At 33.3% G+C, this 15359-nt stretch overlaps 4 protein-coding genes across 5 annotated transcripts; 1 reads left to right on the top strand and 3 right to left on the bottom strand.

The window, feature by feature from the left end:
• Nucleotides 1–196: 196 nt before the first annotated feature.
• On the bottom strand, nucleotides 197–2224 carry LOC135840345 (protein artemis-like). Its single transcript, XM_065356831.1, has 2 exons — nucleotides 1916–2224; nucleotides 197–1799 (listed from the first exon to the last, which is right to left on the bottom strand). Exon 2 carries the CDS (start codon nucleotides 1785–1787, stop codon nucleotides 513–515), a length of 1275 nt encoding a protein of 424 aa, XP_065212903.1. The 5' UTR covers nucleotides 1788–1799; nucleotides 1916–2224; the 3' UTR covers nucleotides 197–512.
• A 369-nt stretch (nucleotides 2225–2593) lies between these two features.
• On the bottom strand, nucleotides 2594–3976 carry LOC135840348 (protein MIS12 homolog). Its single transcript, XM_065356834.1, has 4 exons — nucleotides 3650–3976; nucleotides 3402–3565; nucleotides 3197–3334; nucleotides 2594–3105 (listed from the first exon to the last, which is right to left on the bottom strand). Exons 1-4 carry the CDS (start codon nucleotides 3789–3791, stop codon nucleotides 2887–2889), a joined length of 663 nt encoding a protein of 220 aa, XP_065212906.1. The 5' UTR covers nucleotides 3792–3976; the 3' UTR covers nucleotides 2594–2886.
• Nucleotides 3977–4232: 256 nt separating this feature from the next.
• stv (starvin) lies at nucleotides 4233–8859 on the top strand. Of its 2 annotated transcripts, none has more exons than XM_065356829.1 (2): nucleotides 4233–4546; nucleotides 7333–8859. In XM_065356829.1, the coding sequence occupies exons 1-2, from the start codon at nucleotides 4409–4411 to the stop codon at nucleotides 8512–8514; spliced, it is 1320 nt and encodes a 439-aa protein (XP_065212901.1). In that variant the 5' UTR covers nucleotides 4233–4408; the 3' UTR covers nucleotides 8515–8859. The 2 variants fall into 2 exon arrangements, with proteins under 2 accessions (XP_065212901.1, XP_065212902.1); XM_065356830.1 differs by lacking the exon at nucleotides 4233–4546 and adding an exon at nucleotides 6802–6941.
• A 3929-nt stretch (nucleotides 8860–12788) lies between these two features.
• On the bottom strand, nucleotides 12789–15124 carry Rpn5 (regulatory particle non-ATPase 5). Its single transcript, XM_065356828.1, has 9 exons — nucleotides 14950–15124; nucleotides 14688–14874; nucleotides 14384–14620; nucleotides 14174–14314; nucleotides 13956–14104; nucleotides 13665–13889; nucleotides 13415–13592; nucleotides 13252–13329; nucleotides 12789–13097 (listed from the first exon to the last, which is right to left on the bottom strand). Exons 2-9 carry the CDS (start codon nucleotides 14865–14867, stop codon nucleotides 12879–12881), a joined length of 1407 nt encoding a protein of 468 aa, XP_065212900.1. The 5' UTR covers nucleotides 14868–14874; nucleotides 14950–15124; the 3' UTR covers nucleotides 12789–12878.
• Nucleotides 15125–15359: the final 235 nt, after the last annotated feature.

Below are 15359 nucleotides of genomic sequence, written 5' to 3'. Positions count from 1 at the left end.
ACAGGAAAATATTTTAATATCATAATTCACAGCTTTGAATGTGCAGTAACAAAGAAAATATTTCCTTTCTAATTATTTTTTAAAGAAATCGATGCTATTTTATAAAAAAAGAAACGATACTATGGCCCTAAATTCCATTTTACTTCTCCAGTCCATAACTGACAAATTAAAACGTCGAAAAAATTATTCATAAGTCTTCAATTCTGAAAATGTAATTCAATAAAAAGTACTAGGTACACAATACAAATAACCTGCTCCATGCAGAAAATATAAATCATTAGAATAACAATTATTAGTAAAATAAATCAAGAACCGGACAAAAATAATGGTATAAAAATTACAACAGTACGATCCAAGTATTAAGACATTAATTTCTCAAGGATCAATCACAAAAGATGAACATACAATGCATTAAAAAAAATCAATATATAAAGTGCACATAGAAATTCTAAACAAGCGATTTGATCGTATAATAATAATAATAAATAAATGCAAATTTTAAATAACGTAATTCAATCGTCAAGTAGGTTCAGAGTTTTGAGTATATCTGTTCGACGTCTTTTGCTTTTATAATACTCATCAATCGATGAATTACAGCCATTTTGCACTCCAATTTTAACACCATCGCCACTTTCCAAAGATTTTTTAGACTTGGAGTTTGATTCTGAAATGAGTAACGCTGCTTTCATCGTATCTTCATGACCACGATACACGGTATTAAGATAGACATTACTCGGAGCTACAAATTTAACGATATCACGAAGTTCTTCTAACGAGGAATGTTGCGAATAATAAATTTTAAAAAAAGATCTCAAACTTCCTCTTCCGCCTTTCAATTCCACGCACGGAACACCATTAATGATTTTCTCATTATTACTAAAATAATTACGAAAAAACCCCAAAGCGCAAGGTCTAATCATTCGAATCTGAAAATCACCTTTTTTATCCTGACACCGCATTCTATTAGTACGACAAGCGTGTATTAACCAATCACTCTCATCACTTATGTCATTAACAACTTTAAAATAAGGCCGCAGCTCCGTAATATTATCGTAAAACTTATTGAATTCATCTTGATGAACAGCTATTTTGGTTTTAAACGCTTTTGACAAAGATACGAATAAATGCTCGCCTCCGATACACGAATGAATATCGATTATAATCTTCCTATTGCTAGTTGCGTCGATCAACCATTCTTCGGCCACTTTCAATATCACATCTTGAGACTGATCTCTGTGAGGCATTTTGTTCGGAAGCGCAAACGTCGAATCAATGTACAGAGAATCGATCTCCTTACAGGAGCCATTAGGCTGTATCAAATATCTTTGGCTTTCTTTAAATTCGCTTAAATTCATACGAAAGTCACCGGTATACAAAATACGCTTATTATGGTATTCGATCACAAACATCACCGATCCTGGACAATGACCAGCTGGAGTACACGTAACGGTCACATCACTACCGTCAGGTAGAGTATAAACGACGAAAGATTTGTTAAAAGGCAGCGATTCTATTTTCTTTGGATCAACGCTATATGTATGCTCCAAATACGACGCCGTTAATGAGGAAGTGTAGATGAATTTATCAGTAGATCGGTGAAGTTCGCTGACAAATTCTCTCAGACCTTGCATATGATCGGTATGATGATGGGAGAGCAAGAATACTTTACATTTCCACGTAGATGCAGTAAACAAATCTATCGCCATAAAGTCTAAATTCTTTTCGTGCAAAAATCCATTGAACGATTTTTCTGGATCTTTCTCGTACTGTTCTTTTCTGGAATACATCCTCTGAGGGATCTGTAAAAATACGGATGTGGGTAAGTTCTCGAGTCGAGTGCAGTAACGTTTGCTACGTAAAGAGGAAAGTAAAAGCGTTCAAATATATTCAAAATGATGTAAAATTGAAAGTTTACCTCGTATATACGTTGATATCGGAAAAATTGGAGCGAATCTTCGTTTTTTGTTCAGCAAATAATCGAGTATTCAGGTTCACGAAAGATGGAGTTGTTTGGTATTGTGATACATGTTCAAACGAACAATTGATGAATAATTACGACTAGCGTTATTATACAGATCATGATTTCGAATCGAAATAATAAAATTAATTTAAATAAATAATTAATCGATCGCAGATCGAATTTAAATAAACCAAATTGCAATTTGGAGGGAGCGATAACATTCACTGATAAGCCAGCCACAATTTTTTTTTTAGCTTCACGTACTTCCCACCGACCCCCCTCCCTTCCATCCTTTCGATTTGGTGAACAGAGGTCATCGCCCTCACCGGGTCAGTTCAGGGTCAGGTGGTCGGCTATGTCACATTTTTTTAACCAATTTAATAAATTTATCAACTCCATGAAACAAAAAAAAATTAGAACTAAACTAAACCAAAGAGTTACAACAACAATTTTCAATTTTAGTTTCAATTTCAAGTTCAAGCTGAATCAGAAAGTGAAACCAACACACGAAAATACAGTGTAGTTACAAACTCACAATAATGTATAAAATAAAAATATGAGACAATCGTGTCAGTATACCCACAATCCACATCTACTCCATGAAATAAAAAAAAATAGAACTAAACCAAAGAGTTGAAACAACAATAATTATAAATTTTATTTTCAATTTCAAGCTGAATCAGAAACTAATACACAAAAATACATTGTAGTTACAAACAAACTCACAATAATGTATAAAATAAAATGAGACAATCGTGTCAGTATATCCACAATCCACATCTATGTAGCTTAAACAGTCATAATTTTAGTACGTATATAGTTATAAATGTAAATTCACATTCGCGATAATAATATTATAATAAACACGAATTCAAACATCGATTAATAAGTAGTCCCTGGAAAAGTCAGGATAGATTCACAACGTATTACGATTCTAGTCCTACAACTTTCTTAAAAAGTTCACGTAAAGAATCATATTCGTTCAAGTCATCCCGAAGACTTTGCCAAGATTTCAATTTAGACGAAAGTTTACCGTTCAGCTTATTCAATATGATATCTTCTACTTTCATCAGTTCTTTTTCGATGTTATCCAAAGCTGTACATTCTTCGAGTTCTGCTTCGAAACGACTTTCCAGGCATAAACACTGAAAACAATTCATTTGAACATAATAATAACACAGAATCGAAATCAATTTAGTAGATTGATAAAAAGCTACATTTCACTACAATGCTTACCCCTTTATATTTCTTTTCGAGGGCTTCTATTTCAGCGTCAATTTGTTTTCGATCTTCTTCTGTGTACTGATTTTTCTGAATTTCGTCTTCGGGTAATAGAACGTTCGAAGGAATAGCAAACACGTTCAGAAATTTCGACTGTAAAATACATTTCGAATTATCACCTCGGCTGAAAAATATCGTCATTGGATGATGTATACTTTACCTCGATCGTTTTGAATGCTTGTTCCACTCTCTCATCGGTTTTCTGAATTAATCTCTCCGTAGCAGCGTTACATTTAACCGTTTCGGCATCATCCGCTTGCTTCGAGATCGAAGCTCCTTGTTTTCCGAGTTCGGTTTTGATTTGATTCGAGGTGTATTTCTTGACTGAGTAAGAGAAGCACACAGCAGAATGAAAGATTAACAAGCTAGCAATCTCGTAGAAGAGAGGGTAGGTGAATAGAAACTTACGAAAGTCATAGTACGCCAGAGGAGAAAATCCGAAGAATTGAGTCTCATATTCCATAGCACATAGTTTTTCCTGGAAATCCTTGGGCGGATTGATAAGTTTATCTTCAGAAGCTCCGTCGAAAAGTTGAGATGATGTTGCCATTTTATCAATGTTTTTTCAGTTACTAATGTTTGAACGGATCAGTTAGAAACTCCTGTTACATAATATTTCGTCCGTTGATAGTTTAATTGAACGATGACACTTGAAATTTTTGAAAATCCTGTACCCAAAATCTTCAAAATTAAAAGAAAAACACAATTTTTACCAAAAAAATGAAATCAAACGGAAACCAAAATATTTTGGAGGGAAATTCAAGTTTACATTTTGGCTTGAGATTTTTTCATTTTTAGCCAGCATTAAAAAAAATTATTTTTCAAAATTTTTAGGCTTGCGATTTGCGATAGCACAGCTGCCCTTTGCAGTTTGACCAGTTATCGAAATTCAAAAACGTGCAAAATGTGCAAAAATTCGTTACATTTTTTTTCTTTAAAAAATGCAACATTGCATTGAAGATTTTACAAAATGACAACAATCTTTTTTTTTCAATCAACTTTCGTCATTCATGATTCAATATCAAATTTTTTAAAGTTTAACTTTAATTTTCCAAGATTTAAATCAAAAGTTTAATTATTCAAAGTCATTTCAAGTTTAATTTTGTGTTCTAATTGCTACTTGTGCTTCGAAAAGTTCCAAGTCAGCATAGTTGTTCTAATCGTACTATGTCTTTTCGTGATCGTGATAAATCAAATTTAAAGGATTACTTACGAAATAATTCGGGCAGCAAGTTGATCGACGAGATTAAAAAAGACTTTGAAAATAATAAGAAAGCCTGGTTCGATACTAGTCCTTTTAGACGGGTAAGATAATATTCGTGGTAAAGAATCTGCAAATTCATCTTCACCATCGACCCAAATCCTAATTGTAATTATACACCACGTTTTGCTTAGTTTGTGTATTGTATTACGCTTTCTATCGTGTTGTTCTTGTGGATTTAGCTTTGGCTTGATTGTATGTTGTATTGTCTTTGGCATAAAATAAATTTATACGGTGTTACTTTGCATGTTAATTATTCTTGTTAAATAAAGTATTGTACGTTTGCCTGTTGTGTGCCTTTATTTTCTCGTCCATGTTCATATTATCCATGTGGATTTTGTGTTAATTTTCACAATCTACCGTAATTTATACTGCATGTTATATCGATAGACGTTGGAATCTTTATTCTTTAGCATTACGTCGAGTAGATTATCATTTAGAGTATCTTAGCATGAGTCATAATTTGGATTGGATTGCGCTGTTTTGAAAGGGTCGTCGGCCATGGGCTATATTTTGGGATTCGGTTACACAAGCATGTTATTCGGTAATAGTTGAGTATTTAACTACCACTTTTTTTTGCGAAAATCGTGTTAAAATGATATGAATTAGTATTCTGACGAAGAATTTATTCATAATTACTCGGACAAGTTGAAGAAAATTGGTAGTTAGATACTTATGAAATTCCTGATTTATAAGAATCTAACTACCAATTTTCTTCAACTTACTACCATCTTTTTTTGCGAAAATCGTGTTAAAATGATGTGAATTAGTATCCTGATGAAGAATTTATTCATTATTACTCGGACAAGTTGAAGAAAATTGGTAGTTAGATACTTATGAAATTCTTGATTTATAAGAATCTAACTACCAATTCCTCAAGAATTTACATTATACGTACGCAATGTGGTAAGTTCTGTTTGATATAAGTTAGGTTTAGGTAGATGTGAATTTTTTTTAAAAATTGAAATAAAAAAAATTCACATCTACCTAAACCTAACTTATACTGAACAGAAATTATTCAAAATTTGTCGGACCAGCTGATGAAATCTGGTAGTTAGATTCTTATAGAAATCAGGATTTTATAAGAATCTAACTACCAATTATTTTCAACTTGTCCGAGGAATTCTGAAAAAATTCTTCGATAGAACACCAATTCCCACCATATTAACAAGATTTTCACAAAAAGCAGCGGTAGTTATTGAAGAAAATTGGTAGTTAGATTCTTATAAGTCAGGAATTTCATAAGTATCTAACTACAGAATTTCATAAGTATCTAACTACCAATTTTCTTCAACTTGTCTGAGTAATAATGAATAAATTCTTCGTCAGGATACTAATTCACATCATTTCAACACGATTTTCGCAAAAAAAGGTGGTAGTAAGTTGAAGAAAATTGGTAGTTAGATTCTTATAAATCAGGAATTTCATAAGTATCTAACTACCAATTTTCTTCAACTTGTCCGAGTAATTATGAATAAATTCTTCGTCAGGATACTAATTCACATCATTTTAACACGATTTTTGCAAAAAAAAGTGGTAGTTAAATACTCAACTACTACCTGTTATTCATTTTCATCTCTTTATATTTCATCAATTTTATTACTCGTTGTTAGGAATTGATTTTCAAGGATACGTTGCAAATTATGCTCGGAATATTCATTCCTTCTGGAAGGTTTTTTCCCAATGACGCTTGATCGTTCTGAAGAAGTTTCCAGATGCTTGGTGACGAAGTGCTAGACAATGACACAGATTTTTATATCAACTATGTCGTTAATATAAAACAATTCTAGTTGGGAAAGAAAACATCGTATTTGGTTTAATCGAAACTATTCTTTAATACTTCTTATTGCAATTACCAAAATTATCAATTTTTCGTCGATTGAAACTCATCTAGAATCGTACATTCACTCTTCTTCAAGTCACGTGCTTTTCACTTTCCCTTATCAAAAGTTCAAACTCTACAGTAACGTCTGATTTTAATAAATTTGAATAAGAGATGAAGGAAAAAGCTCGTAAAAGTCAAGGTAAACGATAATTAACGAAATTCAATTTGCCATTTGCAATTCGTTCTAAAAATAGAATTGCTCTAATTCGCTACTTTGTGTGAATTTGTAACATCAGTAGGCCTGGCTTGTGTGGTACGATTACGAATGTACAAACGAATGAATGAGTAGTAAATTAACGTCGATGACTCCATATTTTGAAGTAATCCAATATTGCCATTAGTGGAATTGTGTTCATACCAAAGTTGCGCATATTTTTCTCGAATTTTGTGCGAAAATTTTGCCAAAGATTGCCAGTTTTATAAGGTGACACGAATAGATAATTATTTTAATTCGATCTCGGATCTCAGATCACTGCTTTGTTATCGTTTGTTTACTCGTGTGTATTTCGTAGTTTTATTTAATAATGAATCAGGATATTGCGAGTGATGTTGTAGTGAGTACGATTTTTTTTTGTTGGAAATTTTGAAAATTAATATCGAATACGAGTTTTTAGCTTACTGATTAATTTTCTTGTGTATTGTTTTGTTTAACAATAAAGGCATTTACGGTCTTCGATACAAATTGTAGCTTTATCTGTCGACTGACGCTTTTAATTTGAGATGAAAATGTTTTAGTACAGTGTCTGATTAGGTAATATGGTAATATTAATTACATTTTCGCTTCGCTACGCTTTAATTTGATCGTATCGAAGACTTCGATAACGTGTTTGCTCTCTTCGCTTCACTATCACACTCTGCCTTATCACTCCTCATCTAGTAACTGTGCTGTCGAGCTGTAAAAATTCAACAACGTGTTCTAATATCAGTAATCTTGAAATATTTCAGGACGGTTTTCCATCGTTCAAAAACGAAGACATCTTCGGTAAGAAATCCGATCCCGGTATAAAATCACATCTCGAAGACTTGGCCAAAAAACACCCAGAATTTGCTGGCGATTTGCAACGTCCCCTATGGGAAGAACCGTTGAACACGAACTGGGATAACGCTTTCACAATACCAGTCTCGGTGGAAAAACTGATCGCCGACTACGATAAGCCGAGCAGCTCTCAGCAAAGTGCTCCACCGCAACCGGAAACCGAACTAGACGGTCAACAGGCAGCTGCTCCCGAAGCATCGAACAGCAGCGTCGAGTCCAGCAGTCAGGAAACTATGAACGAACATCAAGATCCAAAAGAGCCTAAAAGATACGTGTCGAAAATAGAAATGACTCCGGTCAACCCGTACGAAGAGTCGACTTCCGAACAAGGTAAACAATCGCAACCCGGTACACCGAACTCGGCCCGGAAGCAGCCCACCGTAAGGCATATTCCTATCTTCGTCGAAGGACGATCCGAGCCTGTATTACCGAAAAACGCAGCTGGTAACTTTCAATCTACCAATCAGTTCCCTGCTCAGCACGAGCAGACGAATCCTATCAAAAGGAAATTCGATAACACCAACGAACACAGTCATCAGAGGCAAGAAGTACCTCTTCAGTCGCAGCCGATCCCGGTACATATAGAGAAAACTAATAAATCTGGTAAATCGACTCCGACTCCGGCTCCACCAACTGCCGAACCGGAACCACCTAAACAGGCTGAGAAACCGCATCCACCGCCACCGGTTCAAAAACTAGATCCTATGTCTAGAATCGAGCAAGTCCGCAATGATGTCGAAGAGTTGGCGACCGAAGTGGAGAAATTCGCCGGTACCTCGCGTACTGATAAAGAGTACTTATATTTAGATGAAATGCTTACTAGAAATCTAATCAAATTAGACCTCGTCGAAGTCGAAGGCAACGAAACCCTAAGAGTTGCTCGTAAAGATGTCATTAGATCTATTCAAAAAGCTATCTCGTGCTTGGAAAGCAAAGTACCAATACCCGCAGATCAACAAAATCAAGACGAAGACGCCAATCAAAACGAATCATCGGCCGATCCTAACGCATCGATGGAAGTCGATGATCAATCGACACAGCAGAATGATCCTCAGAATCAAAACAACGACGGAGGTGGTCAATCCAAGTAGTACATCGAGGATATCCTAGGTATCTTATTACGCCCTCCATCAGACCCGATTTTGAAGCTTTTTTTTCTATCGAGCACGCACCATTGTGCGTATTATATTTTTTTTATATAAGAAAGAGTATTTTGATTTTTGAAGAATTCATTTTTTGCAGATAGCCAATGTAACATTTTCTTTTTACGTTAACTAAAAATACAGTCTTACAATACGACTCACCTTCAAATATTATATCTCCTTTTAAAATTAATACCGTAATAATTTTCGCGTTTCTTCGAAGATTGTTTATTTTTTCCCTTTCTTTATTCTGTTTTTTTGTATGTACATACACATTATATAATTACGATTGTTTTTGTTATCATTATTTTACCCTTCCAGTAATTAAATTGTGTTTAATTTAGTACGTTGTTGATTATGATCGTGTTTTAAACGCGGTATTTCGGAGGTTTGCCAGTCTAGTGACAGGTTCGGTAATCGATCGTAAATTGAAGTTGATCGTATGATTGTTTTTGTTTAGTGAATTATACGTGGAGATCTGGTGGGATCGATGCAATCAGAACGAAGGACTGAAGGAGTTGAGCAGCTTGAGCTACGGTTTCTTCGATCTTGACTCTGGATTCAAAATTTTGAAAGTAACAGCACATTTTTAAAACAACAAAAAAATGTCGAATTTAGATAGGTAGGTAATCGTAAAGATAGCAACCAAAACGATAAAAATTTCAACGTTTTCTGTTTTTTGTGATTCTTTTTTGGTCGTCGATTTTCAAACACAGAAATACATTTCCTATTTCATGAGTGAATATATTTCATTCTCTTCGCATTAAAATTGTAGGTAACTATCAAGTCACTGAAAAATGAGATTAAGAACAGAAAAGCAGTTCTTAGTTTCCATGAAACAACAACGAGGAAATCAATTTTTTAAAAACAATAATTTGTTTGAATATTTTCAGTATCAAGAAAGAATGATTAGAACACATGCATTCTTTCAACTATGAAATAACATTTAAAACAAGAAATAGACAAAAAGTCTTACTTTTTTTTCAAAAATTGTACAAAAATCTGGCTTTTTGTCAACATTTAACAAAATTATAGATTTTTATGAACTGGCAAGTTTCGTTTTTGGAACTAAAACTGCAAAAAATTACCAAAAAATCTCGTTTTTTCATTTGAAAAAAAAGCGAAACAGTCTTGACTTTTGAAAAAAATTGTGAAGAAATGTGATTTTTTTGCCAATTTACTAAAATCGTTAATGTCTTGCTTTTGGGCAAAAATTTTTGCTTTTCAGCCAAATTGCTCAAAAAATTGTCACAGGCTTGCTTTTTGTTGAAATTTGTTAAAAAATTTAGCTTTTTAACAATGGAAAAAAAATATTGCAAAAAAAGTAGATAATTTTTCAAAATTTTAAATTTTTGCTTTTTAGCAAAATCTACCTAGATTTTCTCTTTTTTCACTAAAATTATCAAAAAGTTGGTTTCCTTATAGAAATTGCCAAAAAAGACTACTTTTCTGACAATGAATCACAAAAAAGTCCTGCTTTTTTGTGAAATTGTCCAAGGTCTTGCTTTTTGCCAAACATTGTCAAAAGTTCTCATTATTCAGCAAAATACTTCAAAAATGAAAAAAGTAAGTTCATACAATTTTTTCCAAAAATGATTAAAAAGTCTGGCTTTTTCGCCAAAAATAGTCAAAAATCCCCTAAAATTGTCCATGTTTTTCTTTTGGCCAAAAATTGGCGTTTTCGCCAGAAATTGTCAAAAATTCTCGTTATTCAGCAAAACTGCTAAAAATTGTATTTTCTTGCAAAAAATTCCAAAAAGTAGGTACATACCACATTTTTCAAAAATGATTCAAAAGACTGGCTTTTTCGCCCAAAATTGTCAAAGATCCCTTAAAATTGTAAAAAGTTTTTATTTTGGTCGAAAATTGGCTTTTTCACCCAAAATTGGCAAAAATCCCTTAAAATTGTACAAGTTTTTCTTTTGGCCAAAAATTGACGTTTTCGCCAGAAATTTTCAAAAATCCTCGTTATTCAGCAAAACTGCTAAAAATTGTATTTTCTTCCAAAAAATTCCAAAAAGTAGGTATGTACATACCACATTTTCCAAAACTGATTCAAAAGTCTGGCTTTTTTGCCAAAAATTGGCAAAAATCCCTTAAAATTGTCCAAGTTTTTCTTTTGGCCAAAAATTGACGTTTTCCCCAGGAATTGTCAAAAATTTTCGTTAGTTAGCAAAACTGCTATAAATTGTATTTTCTTGCAAAAAAATTCCAAAAAGTAGGTACAGTACAACCCACATTTTCCAAAAATGATTCAAAAGACTGGCTTTTTCGCCCAAAATTGTCAAAGATCCCTTAAAATTGTAAAAAAAATTTATTTTGGTCAAAAATTGGCTTTTTCGCCCAAAATTGGCAAAAATCCCTTAAAATTGTCCAAGTTTTTCTTTTGGCCAAAAATTGACGTTTTCGCCAGAAATTTTCAAAAATCCTCGTTATTCAGCAAAACTGCTAAAAATTGTATTTTCTTCCAAAAAATTCCAAAAAGTAGGTATGTACATACCACATTTTCCAAAAATGATTCAAAAGTCTGGCTTTTTTGCCAAAAATTATCAAAAATCCCTTAAAATTGTAAAAAGTTTTCTTTTGGCCAAAAATTGGCTTTTTTGCCAAAAATTGGCAAAAATCCCTTAAAATTGTCCAAGGTTTTCTTTTGGTCAAAAATTGACGTTTTTGCCAGAAATTGTCAAAAATTCCTTAAAGTTGTCCAAGTTTTTCTTTTGTTCAAAAATTGACGTTTTTGCCAGAAATTTTCAAAAATTCTCGTTATTTAGCAACACTGCTAAAAATTGTATTTTCTTGCAAAAAATTCCAAAGGGTAGGTTCATACAACTTCTTTTAAAAATGATTCAAAAGTGTGGCTTTTTCGCCAAAAATTCTCCAAAATTCTCGTTTTTTACCAAAATTGCTAAAATGTGCATTTTTTTTGCAAAAAAGTGTAAAACTCTTTCACGTTTTTGCCTATAATGGGCTATTTTGCTAGAAATTGTCAAACATTTTTGCTTTTTAGCAAATTTGCTAACAATTGTATTTTATTGTAAAAAATTCCAAAAAATCCCATTTATTCCAACAGTGGTTCAAAAGTCTTGATTCTTCACCAAAAATTGCCAAAAAGTCTTTCAAATGGTCAAAGTTTCGCTTTTTGCAAAAAATTGACTTTTTTGCTAGAAACTGCAAGAATTTTTACTTTATTGCTAAAAATTGCCCGAAAGTCTCGCTTTTTGACCAAAAAGTTTGAAAATAGGTCAACTTTTCAAAATCAAAAACTAAATCATTTTCATTTCATTTTATAATATTATGTTTTTTTTCCTTCGAAAAAAAGCCAACGTTTGAAAGACGTAGACCCAACATGTAAATTTTATTTCCAGTCATGGAACTGAAAAAAAAAGAAATTTTCGCTCATAAGCTCTTTTGCTCGTTTCCGATCGAAAAAATTTGCTCATTGCTTACTTGTTCCTCCTTCCCCCAGGGATCTTTAAAGCTAGATCAATTTCAGTATCAGCGCCAACCAAATACTTTCAAATTTGAGTCTGAAGTCTGAACTGTTGATGTTTGATTAATTTATTTACGTTTGAATGAAATATCCCAAGTAATACCTAGCTGAGTACGTAGGTACATTCATATTACCGAATTTAATCTGTCACTGTAGGCAAAAAATTATTATTCAGCGATTTAAATTGAGTTAACCATCGAATTCGAATCAATTTAGGTATTTCAAAGTTATTAAGGTCACTGGTCAATAGGTAGATACGCATCAAAAAGTACAATAATATTTATTAGCGTATTTAAAACAACCTGCAGTACACTGGTAAATGATGAAATTCAGACGAAATCAATAAATGAACGATCATATTTGGTAAAACTTGATTTATTGTTGTTTTTTTGAATGAAAAAAACTTATACATCTATACATATACTTATAGCAGGTTAATAACAAAATAATTCCTACACGAGAGCAACCTCGTTAATGTGTAGAATCAGAGTACACTTAACGATATACCGAACGCCCACTACGAAATTCATTGTGTGCGTTATCCATGGTTTAAATGCGGTAAAATTTCTCAAGGTGAAATTCCGCAAATTTACAGTGGCATGACTAAGCGTGTGAAAATCTTTTGTAAAAATCATTTCGAAATTTCAAATTCGATGATTCATCGTTACGAACAATCAAAGGGGGAAAAAGAAGCGATTTCTATCGAGAATCGAGAGTAAAATGACGAAATAGGTTTACAACAACGCATAGAAAATTTATTTCTTATAAAATTAATAGTATAATACACTTTTGAATAAGTTCATTCGACGATCCAAGTAATTTATTAACTGCAGTATAAATGTTTATGGAGCATTTGCTCTTTATTAATCAAATGCGTTGTATTGTTAACGAGCTTCATCAACGACGACAGATTCTCCGACCAGTCGTTCAAAACTTGACTGGGATCTTTTCTTGTGCCGAAATTGACAATACCAGCTGGTCTGTCTGTTTTAGCGGTTACCGTTTTATTAGTGACCATTTGACTGAGAAATTCCTCCGCATCCTAGAACACATAATCGATCATTAGAGCCAATATTTTACCCATAGAGTTGGACCAGTTTCAAAAATTCGAACAGTAATAAAAGCTGGCTCGATGAACAACGATTAAATTGATAAGTTAGCAGATGTAGGTAGCATGTGCGAGATTTTAAAATTACCTTAGGCGGTAAATCCAACAATTCGGACATACGCGATAGAGTGATTCTGTTGTAGTATTTCGCCATTACTCGGATATTCTAAAGTAATAAAAATAATCAACGGAGATTTAGAGGCGATTTCATTGAAAAAAATATATAAACTGAAAAGTTTTATTATTCTTACGTGTTCGACGACTCGTTTTTTCAAATCATCCCAACGTTTACTACCGAATTCGGATTCGGATGCGAATACCTTGGTTGGAGCTAGAGTCGATGAACCTTGCTTCAAATCTTTCTCGAAGGTGTTACATAATCCCTTCCAACGAATCAATTCCGGGTTTACGAACAAGTTCAATAATTCTCTGTTGAATGTAAACAAATGAATTAGAAAAAGATTCGAAATACGAGTACGATATCGATTGACGACGACTTACTTGTAAACTGGCACTTCTTGAATGTGCTTGTCTTGTAAGATACGATGAATTAAATCCGACTGTTCGTTATCATAAGGTGCCAATACGACGTATAAGGCGACGTTTTTCATTACAGCTTTTCTTTCTTCTTCATTATCGATGATTTTAGGCGTCACTAAAATTGCCCTGTAGTGTTTACAGATGGACAAGTAGTTGCTCTCTTGTTCATCTAATTCTATCATTAATCTGTAAAAAAATAATAAAATTAGGTTTGGTTCGTAGAAGAGAAATGAGAAAATAATTCGCACGAACCTGAAATATTTTAATTTAAGAACTTGAACGTCGTCCGTAAGTTTTTCATCGTCGAAATACTTGACGTTGATTTTCTTGGAAATTATTTGGGTACGAATGTAATCTTTTTTCGCCAAAGTGAGCCTCATTTGTTCCAAAATCAATTCGACCTGCGATGAAATCAACGATGTTACAACTCTATCGACTCAATTAACCGATGAAACATCTAAACTATTTACTTTCTCTTGTTTTTCCATCGATCCGTACGTTTCTACTTGTAATTCTTGCATTATCGTCGCAGCACCGGCGATATCACCATTTTTTTCTTTAATCAAGGCTAATTTATGAGTTAATCGGGCTCTTTCAACTTCCACATAGATCTATCGACGTAAATAGATATTAAAATTTGAACCATTTCATGTTTTATATACATAATCAGCGAAGCGTACTTTTCCTTCGGTGACGTTTCTCAACGTATCGATCAATTTCAACTTTGTTTCTTCGTCGGTAATTTCGTCAACGTATTTGCAACATTCTTGGACCATTTTAACGACCGCTTGTTTCAATTGACTACGACGTTTGGCTAGTAAAGAGATGTGTTCGTTGAGAGCTGTCCAATTTTTCGCATCGTAACAGATTTGTACGATTGCTACCAACACACGACTCGTGGATACCATATCGGAACCCTGGGAACGTAGAATGAGTTGAATGAATATGGAAGTTAGAATTGTATAAGTAAAGATGATATCTTACAGTTCGGGCTTGTTTTTCTAGTGATAGAAGTCCATCGATAGCTTCGATGAATTTACCGCTAGAGGCCATCTCTTTGTATAGAGGAATTTTTTCATCGCAAGCCGAGCTGTAATCTACTTCCATTTTGCGCGACTCATCAGTGAGGTCGGCTCTGAATATATCTGTAATTGTGGAAGTCATTTTGGATCTGAAAAGAAACGTAAGAGCGTTATCTAGGGAAGATGGTACAAAGCGGTTGCGGTATAAAGAGAGAAGCTCTTACCGGATACCTCCTGTAATAGATGAACGATCGGTACGGCAGACTGGAACGATGAAAGGAGGGCTGAAGATACGAACTGCTGTCTAATTACGAACCAATTGTAAGTTTTAAAACAATTATTCAATCAAATTTTTGTCTAATCATTTTCCATTTATTTTCACAGGCAAAAACAACAAAAAATTCATTGCTTTGGCTTTCTGTTTATTGTTTTCATCTTTTCAGTGTAGCCACGTCAGCAAATTTCTCACGAGGTGTTCAACGATGAAACAAAATTTTCCATTTTATCGACAAAAACTGGTTTAAAATTGAATAAATTTTAATAAACGTATCAAAATATTAAAAAACAATTTTTCAATAGCTTTTTTACATTTTTTTCGCGATTTTAAAAAACGAAAAGTTTCATCTTAATTCTT

Source organism: Planococcus citri, chromosome 3 (assembly GCF_950023065.1).
Source record: "Planococcus citri chromosome 3, ihPlaCitr1.1, whole genome shotgun sequence".
NCBI lineage: Eukaryota > Metazoa > Arthropoda > Insecta > Hemiptera > Pseudococcidae > Planococcus > Planococcus citri.
This window is presented reverse-complemented; position numbering and strand designations above follow the sequence as displayed.